At 36.1% G+C, this 14421-nt stretch overlaps 1 protein-coding gene across 3 annotated transcripts in view; it reads left to right on the forward strand.

Annotated features, from left to right (window-relative positions):
• The window catches only part of SSR1 (signal sequence receptor subunit 1), a 38503-nt gene that overhangs the window by 2699 nt on the left and 21383 nt on the right, over positions 1–14421 (forward strand). For 2 of the 3 annotated variants that reach the window (XM_045287376.1, XM_004711641.3), the window contains exons 2-7: positions 1688–1800; positions 5158–5245; positions 6352–6614; positions 8791–8867; positions 9181–9259; positions 10558–10651. In XM_045287376.1, coding sequence (XP_045143311.1) covers positions 1688–1800; positions 5158–5245; positions 6352–6614; positions 8791–8867; positions 9181–9259; positions 10558–10651 — 714 coding nt within the window. Of the gene's footprint in view, positions 1–1687; positions 1801–5157; positions 5246–6351; positions 6615–8790; positions 8868–9180; positions 9260–10557; positions 10652–10919; positions 10935–14421 lie in introns of all 3 variants that reach the window. The other variant, XM_045287375.1, reaches the window with a different exon arrangement.

The following is a 14421-nucleotide window of genomic DNA, read 5'->3' on the forward strand; positions in this document are numbered from 1 at the left end:
TACCCTCCCTGTTTCGCCACTCACACCACTGGTCCTGTAGGGCTCATCCGCCCTGGATTCCCTGTATTTTCAGTTCCTATCTGAGTTATTTTTCAAACTGTATAGTACTTACTAAAATTAAACATTTGCTCTTGAAATGATTATGCATTTGTTAATTCTATTAAAATAAATCTTATTAATATTTTTATATGCCGTATAATCTGTTATTATTCAAGTCAGCTGGAAGATTACTACATTTCTTAGGGAAAGTTTTGTTGCCTATGTTGTTACAGCGACCCTGTGTACAATAGAAGAGGCTACTGCTCAGTCCTGGGCCATCCTCACAACCTTTGCTACGTTGGAGCTCCATTGTTGCAGCCAGTGTGTCAACCCATCTCATAAAGGGTTTTCCTCTGCACCAACCCATTTTCTACCAAGCAAAATGTCCTTGTTCCAGGTCGAGTCCCTCCTTATCATATGTCCAAAGTACCGTATATACTCGAGTGTAAGCTGACCCGATTATCAGCCGAGGCACCTGATTTTACCATTAATAACATGCTGGAAAACTCAGCTTATACTCAAGTATATACGGTTTATGACATGATGTCTTGCCATCCTCACTTCTAAGGCACACTATATTTCTTTCAAAGCAGATATGTTCTTCTGGCACTCCATAGTGTATTCAATATTTTTTTTGCCAACACCATAACTCAGAGGTATAAGTTCTTCATTCATTTTCCAGCATTAGGCAGCTGAAAAATACCATAGCCCTCAAAATTACACTTTTTACATTTAACACTTTGAAGAGGTCTTTTGTGGCAGATTTGCCCAATATAGCACATCACTTGATTTCTTGATTGCTGTTTGCACAGGTGTTGATTGTGGATCCAAGTAAAATTAAATACTTGACAAAATATTTCTCTGTTTTGAGGAGGCAACTCTACCCCACCCTGAGAGATTCATCTTCTAGCATCATATAAGACAATGCTTTCCCTGAAGTTGTCACTGGTTTTGTTTTGTTTTTTGTTTGTTTTGTTTTTTTCAGATCACCAGGCCTTCCTTCCCAGTCTTCATTAGTTTGGAAGCTCCACTGAAACCTTTCTACTATGGGTGACCCTGCTGGTATTTGAAATGCCAGTGTCATAGCTTCTAGCATCACAGTGCACAGCCACCACAGTACAACAAACTGACAGACTGGCTATAGTTGTCTATACCCATCAAAAGACAAATCAGTTGTTTTGTCATGTCAAGTCCAACTCTTAGTGACCTTATAAGAAAGAGTAAGATTGCTTTATAGGGATTCCAAGACTACAAATCTTGACTGTAGCTAATCGTCACATCTTTCTCCTTCAGCTAGTAGATTCAAACCACTGACCTTTCGGTTAGCAGCTCAGTGCTTAGTCCACAGCACCACCTGCATGTATGCCTGTTGCCTGTACTCGTTCAAAACCAAACTCAAATGCTATTGAGTCACTTCTGACTCGCCAGCTCTATAAAGCAGGGTGGAATTGCTCCTGTGGGTTTCTGAGACTATAGGAGTAGAAAGCCTCATTTTCCTCCTGAGGAGCAACTGGTTTCAAGCTGCTGACTTGCAATTAGCAGCCCACTGTGAAACCACTAAGCCACCAGGACTCCTGTTCTCTGTACTAGGTATTAAAAAACATCTTTTCAGGGCAAAGTTTAACTAGTTTGTTTTACATTTTGTCAGGCTCATTGGCATTGGCTCAGGATCTTACAGAGGATGAAGAAACTGTAGAAGATTCAATAATTGAAGATGAAGATGATGAAGCTGAGGTGGAAGAAGATGAGCCCACAGATCTGGTCAGTGTTATATATAATATAGTGCATCTAGAGTAAATATAATACAAGGGGCATTCAAAAAGTTCATGGAAAAAATTCTTGACTTTGCCATCCCATAAACTAATCATTTTGTTGGGGACTCCTACAGCTCTTATAACAATTCATACAATTTTATCAAGCACATTTGTACATAGGTTGCCATCATCATTTTCAAAACAATTTCTTTCTACTTGAGCTCTTGGTATCTGCTCCTCTTTTTTCTCTCCTTTCCCACCCTCCCCCCTTGTGAGCCCTTGATAAATTATAAATTATCTTTATTTTCATCTCTAACACTGTCTGCTGTCTCCCTTCTTCACCCATGTTTCTGTTGTTCTCCCACCCACCCTTAAGGGGATGGGGGAGTATGGTTATATGTTGATCATTGCAATCGGTCCTCCTTTCTCCCCCATGAACTTTTAAAAACCTCATAAATCTGGAATTTCTTTGTTATAGAAATATTTGGTATTTAAATTCATGCATTTAAATGCCTTGTACTGTAATCAAAGTGGATTAAAATTAGGACATGGGGTATTTCACTGAGGGTAGATTACAATTTTCTAAAATGAGGATTTTTTTTTTAATCAAAGAAACATTTATTAAACAAAAATACCAAAATATAAATGATAGTGTTTGTGGACATATCTTCCACTTGGGTCTATAGACACTTCTGAAATGGTGTTTTCATATCTAATCCTTCCCCAGAGTGTTCTGCACTGTTCAATCTCTACAAGATCAAAATGACTATTTTGGCATCCTCTCGGGACATTCAGATTGTGTTCCTTTGAAATGTTATTTGAGTTTTTTGAAACAAAAACAAGTCTGAAGGGCAAGATGGAGGATGTAGAATGAATGGGATAAGGTTTACCAATGCAGTTCTCATAGGACAGTGCTTCCTACTCTAAAAGGATGAGCAGGTTCACTATCCTGATGGAAACAAATTCCTCAGTGAAACTTTACTGGTCTTTTTCTCATCAGTGTAATTTTGTTCTCAATTTTGTTAAAACTTCTTTCCAATAAACCTCCCTGATTGTCCTATATCCTTTGAAAAAATCAAGATTACCCCTCTGGAATCCCAAGAAACAGTCGCCATAACTGTCTAAGATGATCTTTCTGCCTTGATTTTAACTGGGTCAGCAGATCCCCTCAAAAGCCCTTGTTTTGGTTGGTGAAACAAATTTTTTTATCTCTAGGTCTTAGTTTCTTTTTTCTTTTATTCATTCAGTTAGCATATTTATTAAGTGCCTTCTAAATGTCAGGCATTTTTCTGTGTGTTGTGGGATGAGGGACAGACCAACTTAGAATAGGTCCTCCAGTGAATAATAGGGGTAGAAAAGAATTCTTAAAATACTTTCCACGGGGGAAGGACAACAGCAAAGTGGGTGAAGGGAGATGTCAGACAGTGTAAGATATGACAGAATAATTTATCAATTATGAAGGATTCATGAGGGAGGGGGGAACGGGGAGTGAGGGGGGGAAATGAGGAGCTGGTCCCAGGGGCTTAGGTGGAGAGCAAATGTTTTGAGAATGATGAGGGCAATTAATGTACAAATGTGCTTTATACAATGGATGTATGTATGGATTTAAAATGATTAAAAAAATTGTTTTCTACTCCGAAACTTTCATTATAAAATTATACACTGAAAATTGTGTGAGTGTTGAGCTGGAACCAATATGAAGCATCGAGCAAGCCTATCCTACACAGTTTTACCTTTTTTCTCTTATGTTGCACGTAAGCTTTGAGACTGCAGAGTTTATTTACCACTTTGAAATCTTATCACTGCTGTGAAACAACATTACTTTCCATGCCAGAAAGGGAAAGCCACCAAGGGAGAATTCCTCAATATTTTCTCCTTCTAAATGTAGCTCACCCACCCTTTGTACATCTTGTCTTTAAGGATGATGAGTAACCCTTTCTTCCAAAGTTGACCTGTGCTCTTGTTTCTGTGTACAATGGGATCTTGGTCGATTACTTCCTTTCCTGCGTACCTGCATGTATTGGTTCTCTTGGTGACTTGTTTCTTTTAAGCTACACATGTGTTTCTATGCTGTGCCATGACCTTAAACTACCACCCACTTTTCTTATCACTAGCACTCTTTTGGAAGAGCAGTGTGTATAGCTTGTCTCTACTTCTCACTTCATGTTCTTTTCATGTGGCCTGGACTTATGCATCAAGTAAAACTCTTCTAACAATCTGATGGCCAGCTTCCGGGTCTGTCACCTGATTGAGCTCCTTTCTGTAACACCTGCTCTTAGTTTTTCCTGCCCAGTGCTGTTTTCTCTGTGTTCACCCCCTTAATAATGTGTTTCCTATAGTTCTGCCTTTGTTGTTGAGTGGTTTCTCCATCTATATGTCTTCCTTTTGGTTGCTTTATACCCTCACTGCCCACTGCCATCAAGTCATTTCCAAGTCATACTATTTTATAAAATTTGTTCAAATTTTTTTCAACCATATTGAGGCGTAATTTGCACACCATAAAATTCTCCAGTTTTATGTGTACTGTTCAGTCCTGCCAAGTTGTGGTACAAATTATCAGGAAAAGTATGTTGTTAATAAGCATAGAAATCTTCATAGATAACAACTCAACTCAGGGCCATTGAGTTGATTTGGACTCATAGTGATCCTGTAGGATAGAGTAGAACTGCCCCTTTTGGTTCCCCAGACTTATACTTTGTGGGAGTAGAAACCCTCTTCCTTCTCCCAAAGAGTGACTAATGGTTTTGAAAGCCAACCTTGTGACTAGAAGCCCAGTGCATAACCACTATGCTGGGGGTCAGCAAAATGTGGTCTCCTTAGCCAAATCTGGCATTGACCATTTTTTTAAGCAATCCCTTTGCCATTGAGTCTATTCTGACTCAGAACCACCATACGTACAGTTTCTGAGACTGTAGATCTTTTACAAGAACCGATAATGTCACTCTTCTCTTGCAGAGCAAATGGTGGGTTTAAACAACTGACCTTTTGATTTGGGATTCAAGTTGCAGCAGCAGAATTTAGTAGTTTCAACAGGGACCTTATGGCCTGTGCAGCCTAAACGATTTACTATCTGACCCTTTACTGGAAAAGTTTGCCACTTCTTGCCCTCGAACCTTATGGCTCAGAGTTCCCAGTTCCAGTAGCATCAGTGATTCCTGAGTGCTTGCTGAAAGTGCAAGACTTCAGCTTTTCACCGTAAACTTGAGTCAAATCTGCTAGGAATTAGTGTGCATATTATAGTCTGAGGTGCACTCAGTGATGACACACTATGAAATATACCACTGCTGTTTCCAGCAAATTCTCTTAAACATTCTTGTATTTTTCCCACAGTGTAATCCCTTTTTTTAATCCTTTTTTTTCTTAGGCAGAGGACAAAGAGGAAGAAGACTTGTCTGGTGAACCTGAAGCTTCACCAAGTGCAGATACAACTATCCTATTTGTAAAAGGAGAAGGTAATAGAGAAAAGGGACAGATTCACTGTGTGTGAAGTATCGGTGATGCTTAAGGAAGTTTAAATTAAAATCTTACATGAATGAATATGCATACCTGAGAGGTAGTATTCCTAGCATTTAAACTAGGGAAATAAATAATGCCCAGTTTAATTAGAAATTGTCTTTCAATTGTAATTTTCTAAATGTTTTTCCAGTTGTCACAGCACAGTAACTTTGTCAGAGTTTAAATGATAAATATATTTTTAAGAACATACACATATGCTTATATTTTATTGAGGGCTATATGCTGGAGTGTTCTCAAATCTTGGCAGGTGTTATGTGTAAGCTTAACAGTAACCCAGTGATCATTTCTTTTATTTCCATTTGCTACATAAGGAAACTGGGGTTTAGAGAGATCACAAAAACTTATCCAGAGTTACCAAGTTAGTAAATAGCTTGTGGAGATAGGATTCAGACCCAGGTTTGTCTAACCCCCAAATATGATGGACGGTTCTGTAGAGTACAGTTTACTAGAGACAATATAAAGGTTTTTCATTTTCTTGCTCTTTCTAACTTTGTTTTATTCCTATATACTGTCCACCCTTGTTCCAAAAGAAATATAATTTGTTTAAGAATTTCATTTTTCTATTTTTGTATCTGCCTGCTTGAATCTTACTTTCAGATTTGTATTTGACTGATTTCTTAAAGTATGCAGGAATTGTCTGATTGAATTTATATAATACAGTGAATATTACCATTTCAGGTAAGGTTCACTGAGCTTCTTAATAGACTTATTCTGTCATTCTGCTTTGCATTATCTGTGTGAGGTATGAGATAATAGTCTATTAGAACTAAACATCACTTCAGATCACATATGCGTGATTTGGATATGATCTGCTCCAAAAATGAGATGCTCAGTTGAACTCATAGGTTGGAATATACTAGCTTTGAACCAGCATCCATCACTTCTTAGCTAGTGGCTAACTGGAGTGCTTTGTTGAAAAGGGTTCCAAAAAAGGTAGCCACACAGAGAGGGAAAAGGTGCCAGCATCCACTAATAAAGTTGAGTTCATATTTTATACACATTGAGTGTTTCCTGACTTGTCTGTTTCTATTTTGTTTCTTAGATTTTCCAGCAAATAATATTGTGAAGTTCCTGGTGGGCTTTACAAACAAGGGTACAGAAGACTTTGTTGTTGAATCACTCGATGCTTCATTCCGTTATCCTCAGGACTACCAGTTTTATATCCAGAATTTCACGGCCCTTCCTCTGAACACTGTAGTGCCACCCCAGAGACAGGCGACTTTTGAGTACTCCTTCATTCCTGCAGAGCCCATGGGTGGGCGACCCTTTGGTCTAGTCATCAACCTCAACTACAAAGATTTGAATGTAAGGCCCTCTAAACCTTTATTTAAAGAGATGGGAGTGGAGTGGGGAAAATTTTGTTTCCTTATATATACTCTTATATTTGTGCATGGTATAGTGCCTGTTTTATAGATGGCAAAGATAAATTTCATATTTGTCTTCTGGTCTGAATCCACTGAAGAGATACTCACAAACGGGCACCATCACACAGTGGTACCCAAAAAAGGGGGGAAGAAAAGAAAACTAACTGCCATTGAATCATGCTGACTCATAGGGACCTCTTGTGGGCTGCCCGAGACTAACTGTTTAAGGGAGTAGAAAGCCTAGTTTTTCTCCCTCGGAGGTGCTGGTGGTCTCAAACTGCTGAGCATGTGGGTCACATCTCAACCCATGACCCCCTACGCCACCAGGGCTCCGAACACAGTGATAAGTGATATAAACTGGAGATGGTGCTATATTAGGAGTCTTTAAAGGAAAAGATTATAAAGGATGCCACATCCATAGGGCAGTGTACTTATTTAGATGGTAATGCCTGTTCATGGATTTAATGTGTACCGTTGATACTTGGGTATTTGTCCATTTTACTCCTTTTTTCCCCATTTACTGCTTTTTGTAAGTTTGGGGAGCCCTTATAGCATGGTGGTTAAGTGCTCACCTGCTAACTGCTGTTCAAGCCCACCAGCCACTCCGCAAGATGAAGGCATGTCATTCTGTGTCTGTAAAGATTACAGCCTTGGCTAGTTTAACTCTGTCCTATAGGGTAGCTGGGCATTGGAATTAACCTTAGAGCAATGGATTTGGGGTTTGGTATTTTAAAGACTTTCTGAAACTGTTCCATTGTTCCATATATTTAATAGAGAAAATATAGTCAAATGTCTTAAAGATAGTTTCAACAGCAATTTTTATTGTTTAAGTTTTAATTGTTTTGAACCAAATGGCTGAATACAAGCTGTGATTTCATTTTAATGATATTCACAGTGTGTATTTTATATATAGCCCATGAATGAGGGAAACCCTCTAGAAGTTTACTGCTGGCAATCGACCTCTTGATGTCAACTGTTCTTTCCTTCCAGAGAGAACACATTTAAATCATTGCTTTCCAAAGCTTTTTCAGAGGAGGAAATCATCCTCTCTTGGAAACCAAACCATTCTTTTTATTATCCCGATGTCCACGAGGCTTTCTGCTTCTGTAAATGGTGACAGTCTTAGAACCCACAAGGCCGGTCCTGCTCTATACGGTCTCCACGAGTCAGAATGGACTTGGTGGCAGTGAGTGATGATGTCAACATGTCTTCTTTTGTCTGAGTAAATTTACTTTGCTGCAGCTAACTTTTCTTTTTCTACCTAGAGGAGAGGAAGGGTTTTTTATTCTCATCTTCAAAATAAGCTTTTTCAGCTTCATAGTAAATAGGTTATGGAATCATCTATTTCATCTTGTTTTTAGGTAGAATTAACAACGTTAATCCTCCAGGAAGTATGCGCAGGATTAGTTCCATTTTGATTGTTACTTTCTTCCATGTGTTCTGATTCTTGGAGTTGTCTTAAGTTGAGGAATGAATGCAAATTCCAGGGTCATGAAGTGAAACTTAGAGTTTAGCAATAGATGAGCATTTTGAAAAGGGACTACTTTTGTGTGAAGCACAACAGACCCAGTGCAGTGATGGGAAAGTGAAATAGGGTATTAAGCTCACATAAAGATTTCTGACAGTTAAAGGATCACAAAAGAATAATATTTGATAAATGTGGACAATCATCAACCCATTCATTACAAATCATTTTCATTTCTTTGCCAGTTGTGAGATCATGAATTTAAACTTTTGCTCAGGTGTGGTTTTTGGAATGATCCATTATAGCAATTTTCATGTTTTTTTTCATTATTTGCAAGCAACTAAATTAGGATTTCTTATTTTTACTCTTATTTCCAGTTCTCTCACATGATTTACCCACCGTTCCCTCAGAGAAGGAACGCATTAGCAGAGGTAGAAGAGGTTTTTGTTTTGTTGTCAAAGAAAGTAACGTGGTAATATTTAGTCCCTGACAAGGAGCTAGCTGTGTGTTAATTTTGTTGAGTCTTCCTGGCCTTCTCAGTGATCGGAACAGTACAATTCTGTTAAGGAGCTGGATTTTTAAATCATCGGTTTTCTTTTTTTTCCCCATGTATTTCTGATTTCTTGAGAATTTTTTCCTCTCTTTCAACCAGGGCAATGTTTTCCAAGATGCTGTCTTCAATCAAACAGTTACAATTATTGAGAGAGAGGATGGGTTAGATGGAGAGACGTAAGTGAAAATTGTAATTTTAAGTAAATCTTCAATTTGTAAGGTAGGATTAGAAAGCTTGCTCCTGTGAACTTTTTGTTTTAAGTGATGAAAATCATATGGACTGTAGATTTAGTGAAATTTTGTGTCTTACAGCTATTGATACCGTTAACTAATGTAATTTATATGATAATTCATTTTAAACTACAGATTGGAAACTTTTAGAATTAAGTATCTTTTCCTTACAAGTTACTTAGAAAACATGTTTAGAGTTGTAATGCACTATGGTATTTCCTATTAAAGCAAATGTATTCTTTTTTTTTTTATATATCAGAATCTTTATGTATATGTTCCTTGCTGGTCTTGGGCTGCTGGTTGTTATTGGCCTGCATCAACTTCTAGAATCTAGAAAGGTAATTATAGATGAACACTGTGTTCATGTACTTGCAGGTGTCCGTTACCTTTTTAAAAGAAGACCTGAAATTTATTGTCGTTTTCCATGTATTTTATATATAAAACAACCAGGCTTTCAGTACATTTGTTTGGATGCTATGGAGATCATTTAAAATGCAGTGATAATTCTTGAAAAGAGGTCTTTTCATCTGAAAATGGGAAAAAAACTTGCTATATTTGTTCTGTCACTGGATACTTCTTGCTAAGGGAGAAAATGTTAACATTAACATATCTGCTGTAACTCTGGTTTCTCACCCTGGATGAGTGGCTCTCTCCTCTGCCGTGTCCTCCTTCCCCTTCCCTCGCCTTTCACTCATCCTCCACCATCAGCGCTTTATACATTATTCCTCTCAATGGAACGATATAAGACCATTTACTTATGTCATATATATATGAAAATAAATAGTAAGCTTTGTATAAGTATTTTCACAACAAATACTTAGTGCTTTCCTTATTAATTTCCATAACTTTTTTTTTGCCCCGCTTTCATAATAATAAGCATTTTTGTTATTAGGTTCAACTGCATCACTGAATGAAGCCATTTTTAAATTACCTTTCTTTTACATTCAGAACCTAATTTGTGGACTGGTACATAGATAGCTTTGGGGTACTTGTTTTCAAAAAAGGGACTAAAGAATGGAATTGAATCTTTTTTACTTTCTATCAATTGTGCTACAAATAACTCTAAAGAGAAAGTGTAAGGTGTTTAGTTTAAATGAGTTTTTATGTTTTTGTTTTGTATATGCCAATTAAAAACATATTTACCTGACAGTACAGTAACTGTCTTCCAGCAACATTTTGGTAGTTACCCTGAATTTTGTAGAATGTGGAAGTAAATATATTTTTAATTCAGTTGGATTCACAAAGGGAAAAAAAAATAGAATTTCTGATTTGGCTTTCCAATTACATGAAGCTTTGCAATAAAGGAAAAGAGTCTTAAGCTCAGAATAAATAATTACTGTATATAAATATATAAATACTGAGTATAAGCCAAACCGAATATCAGCCGAGGCACCTAATTTTACCACAAAAACTGCATTAAAAATGTGCTGAAAAACTCGGGTTATGCACAAGTATATATGGTTTTGTGAGGATTTATTCTGTTCTTTATAGATAATAATGACTTGCATCTACTTAATAAAATACTTGAATAAGGATATATTTTAAAACTAGAGAAGAACGTTTTTGTCTCAACTAAGTTACTTAAATACATGGATCGATTTTTTTTTTTATTATAAACATTTTCATTTTTTTTTAGCGCAAGAGACCAATACAGAAAGTAGAGATGGGTACATCGAATCAGAATGATGTGGATATGAGTTGGATTCCCCAGGAAACTTTGAATCAGATCAGTAAGTACTCTTAAAACTACTGGGAACCTTTTCCTCTCACTATTATCTTAAATTTAGCAAAAAATGTTTGGTTGATGCCATATGAAATTCATCTCCATTATTTCCGTGAGTCTAGAATAAATGATTATTATGGTTTTAAAACTTAGTTTATTAGGTATTTTTTAATACTTTAATTTAGAGGTGCCTCCAAACCTACAGTTGATGTACAGATATATGAAATCTCTATATTCATAATCTTTTTCCTGTCTTTTCTTCCCTGTTGCTTCAGTGCAGAGTAGAAGAGGTGAGGCAATTTATTTTTTTCATAGTGTCTGTAATAGTACTGGGGGCTCTTGGATAGCATGTGAATATAGCAAGTTTAACACGTGACAGAATGGTTTTCTAATACTATATTTCCTTGGAAAACTAATTGCTAACTACACTTTGAAAAAGTAAACCTAAATTCAGTTCAATTACATATACATTTAGTTAAAATATTAATCTGTATGAGGATTTTTTCCTCTCTAATTATAAAACTCTTTAAATTTTTTTTGTTGCAAAAATAATATGACCATCCTGTAAAAAACTAACCAGTACAGAAGTGAAAAGCCCAGATCCCCCTCCTGTCTCCACTAATCCCATTTTGGTGTTAAGTCTGTATGCTATTTCAAGTGTTTGCTATACATATATAAGCATGTGTCTATGATTCCTCTGTGAATGTTTTGTACAAATGGAGTCATCCTGTTCATCGATTTTTCATGCTTTGGGTTTCTTTATGCTGGTTACATATATCATTACTTTATTTCTTTTAATAACTATGTAAGATTCCTGTGCATAAACATGTGTTGGTTGTTTAGATCTGTTCTACATTGCAGGCTGTGCTATTGAAGTTATTTTCAATTTTCATACAACAAATAACACTAAAATGTGTGTGTGTGTGTGTGTGTGTGTGTGAGAGAGAGAGAGAGAGAGAGAGAATTTATAGGTTAAGTTCTTAAAGTGGAATAGCTAGTCCAAACAAATGAGAATCCCTGGGGGAGAGAGAGAGAGAATTTATAGGTTAAGTTCTTAAAGTGGAATAGCTAGTCCAAACAAATGAGAATCCCTGGGTCTTAGCTAAGGTGGTATAAGCTTGGTATTCAAAATAGAAAGGAGTCAAAAAATGTTTCACAAGTGGAGCACACAGGGCTTTGGGTGACTATTTGGGTGACGGGCATGCCGAGCAGAGTGGAAGAGATACCATTAATAGTTGGTGAATACAGGACAGGAAGCACAGATGGCTGAAGAGAGTGAGTTTGGATTTGATGTATGAGGCATCTGCAGAAATCTAGATATGACTGTCGGATAAAAGTTGGCATTTTAGAGCCCATTGAACCAAGATTTGGAAGATCCTGGGACAGGTAGCGTAGGCAATCATAGTGGAAGTTATGGAATGAATAATGTTTATCAATAAGGTCAAATTGCTCTTACCCTGACAGGCTAGTCCAAAGTAGAATTTGGTTAAGTATAGACTGAGAACTGTGTAGAGTTCACCAGAATTTCTTAACATTATAGTATATTTAAAAGTCAAATCATTAAAAGATCAATTTAAATGTCTTAAAAAGAATTATTTATCTACATAAAAAGTTTTTTTAAAAAAAGACGAATTATAGCAATTGTGAAAGCACTCTATCAAAAGAATTCTTCTATGACAAGTGTGCTGGGAGGTTGTTTTATTCCACCAATCTCCCTGACATTGTCCTCTATGAAAATAAGAATTACTGCACTCAGCAAGTTGTAAATCAACTATAATTCTATTTTTGTCCATAGATAATGAGTACTGTATCGTACTACTATGCTAGAACCTGAATGGTATGTTAACAGGTATTTAGGATATTACTATGTTCTTGGGGATTTATATTTCTACTAGAAGAAATAAAACACATTTAGGAATTAGTTCAATAATTGAAAGTGATGTGTGATTATGTGCTAAAGTGAGTAAAAACAACTTTTATAAGATGCTAAAATTTGTATCAAATTTAAGGAACTTAATGCTGCATTGTTCTCTGTAAGTTAATCTCTTAAGATTTGCTCATTGGTTTGGGAAATTTGAAAATAACTGAAAGTCATGTAACACATTCATTCATAAACATGCCCCTTTCTTTTAGCAAAGCCTGTAAATCTGACAATTCTAGATGCTGCCTCAGCCTGCAAAATCAAAGGAGTCTGGAGAATTGAGTTAAGGATGTAAAGACATCAAGGAGAGAGTAGACAGAAAAAAAAATAAGTGTAGTTAGCTTAGATATGATTGTTTGCCCTTTTAAGTGAATTTAAATTTCTTAAAAATTTTTTCTTTTGTTTTAAAAATGAAAAAAAGTTGTAGTGACATATGATTGTACCATGAGTCTGAATCAACTTGAAGACATTGATTTTGAGTTTTGTTAGTGTTATGTAAATTTTCAAAACATCTTTTTAAATGGACACAACAGATATTTTCAGACCATCATAACTGGGGAATGATGCATTTCATTTTGCTTATGTTGTATTTCTTTTCCATATAGTTTAAGCTTTTTATTTTGAAAGCTAACATATTTCAGTCTTCAATAATTGTTGGGTTTAGTTTTTTAACTCTGGAGAAATAGTAGGTGGAGAGCATTATTATATACATTTAATTAGTTCTTTGCAGAAATAAAATGCTGTTTTGGGGCAGAATTACCCCTAAATGTCACCTTATTCTGGTTCTCACTTAACCTGCTTCTTAACTTTGATGTGCTAAACACCAGATCAAGAATTTTAGTTGAATAAGGGTAATTGGCTGGCTGAGTATTGATTAGGCACTGCAAGACCTCAAGGCTCCTTTTCATGTGCTCCGTATTTACAGTCTTGTTTTCGGGTGATTGAAATTGTTGAAAGTCATTGAGCACATCAAATAAATGCTGCTGCTCATCTGTGAGGGGGCCTTCAAAAAGTTTGGGTTGGGAGGATATTAGTAAAAGATGATGGGATTTTCCCCTGAACCTTCTAAAATCTCCTTGTGCTTGTTCACATGTGATGTTCATCCAAATGACTTTAATTTTAAAGTACTTCTGTGGAATACTTTTTAAACTTTATTATTAACTTTAATAATTATAAATAATCATTTATTGTTAATAATTAGACTATTCAACATATCCTTAAGCAGGCTATATCTACTTCTCACATATCAACTTTTGTTCTGACATTTCACATTTACTACAGTAGCAGAAAGTTTGTTTTGTTTGTTGACCAAAATACATCCAGTGGTACTGGATGTCAATATACAAGACAAGAATAATAGTAACTGATGTGATGGTTAAGACTATGTGTCACCTTGGCTGAGTCATGATTCCTAGTGGTTTGGTAGCCATGTAATGATAAAATTTGGTATTTATGTGATGATGTGATGTCACCTTCATTTGGCATAGTAATAGTTTAACATAAGGGATACAGGAAAAGAAGGACAATGTCTATGTGTGCAGGGTTGTTTTAGTATTGAAATATTGAATCACTTCCTTTATCCTGCTTATTTGTGAAAGTACCAAAAGTGAAACCAACTGCATGACTGTATTTGTGATTATCGAATCTTTAATCTGTGACCAACCTAAAATTTTTGAGTTGCAAATTCATACCTTTTAAAGTGTTGCTAAAACGGTTTACTTGTGCATGTTAATCTGGAGAATTAAAGAAGTTTTTGCATGGTGTCTTCAACATTACAGTACCAAGGTTTAGACCTTTTGACACTTTATTACAAAGGTGTTTGATTTCAATTGTTACTTTTTAAAGATATTCAAAAC

The sequence above is a fragment of the Echinops telfairi genome, unplaced genomic scaffold, assembly GCF_000313985.2.
Source record: "Echinops telfairi isolate 266 unplaced genomic scaffold, ASM31398v2 ScPeMD7_13;HRSCAF=56, whole genome shotgun sequence".
Classification (NCBI taxonomy): domain Eukaryota; kingdom Metazoa; phylum Chordata; class Mammalia; order Afrosoricida; family Tenrecidae; genus Echinops; species Echinops telfairi.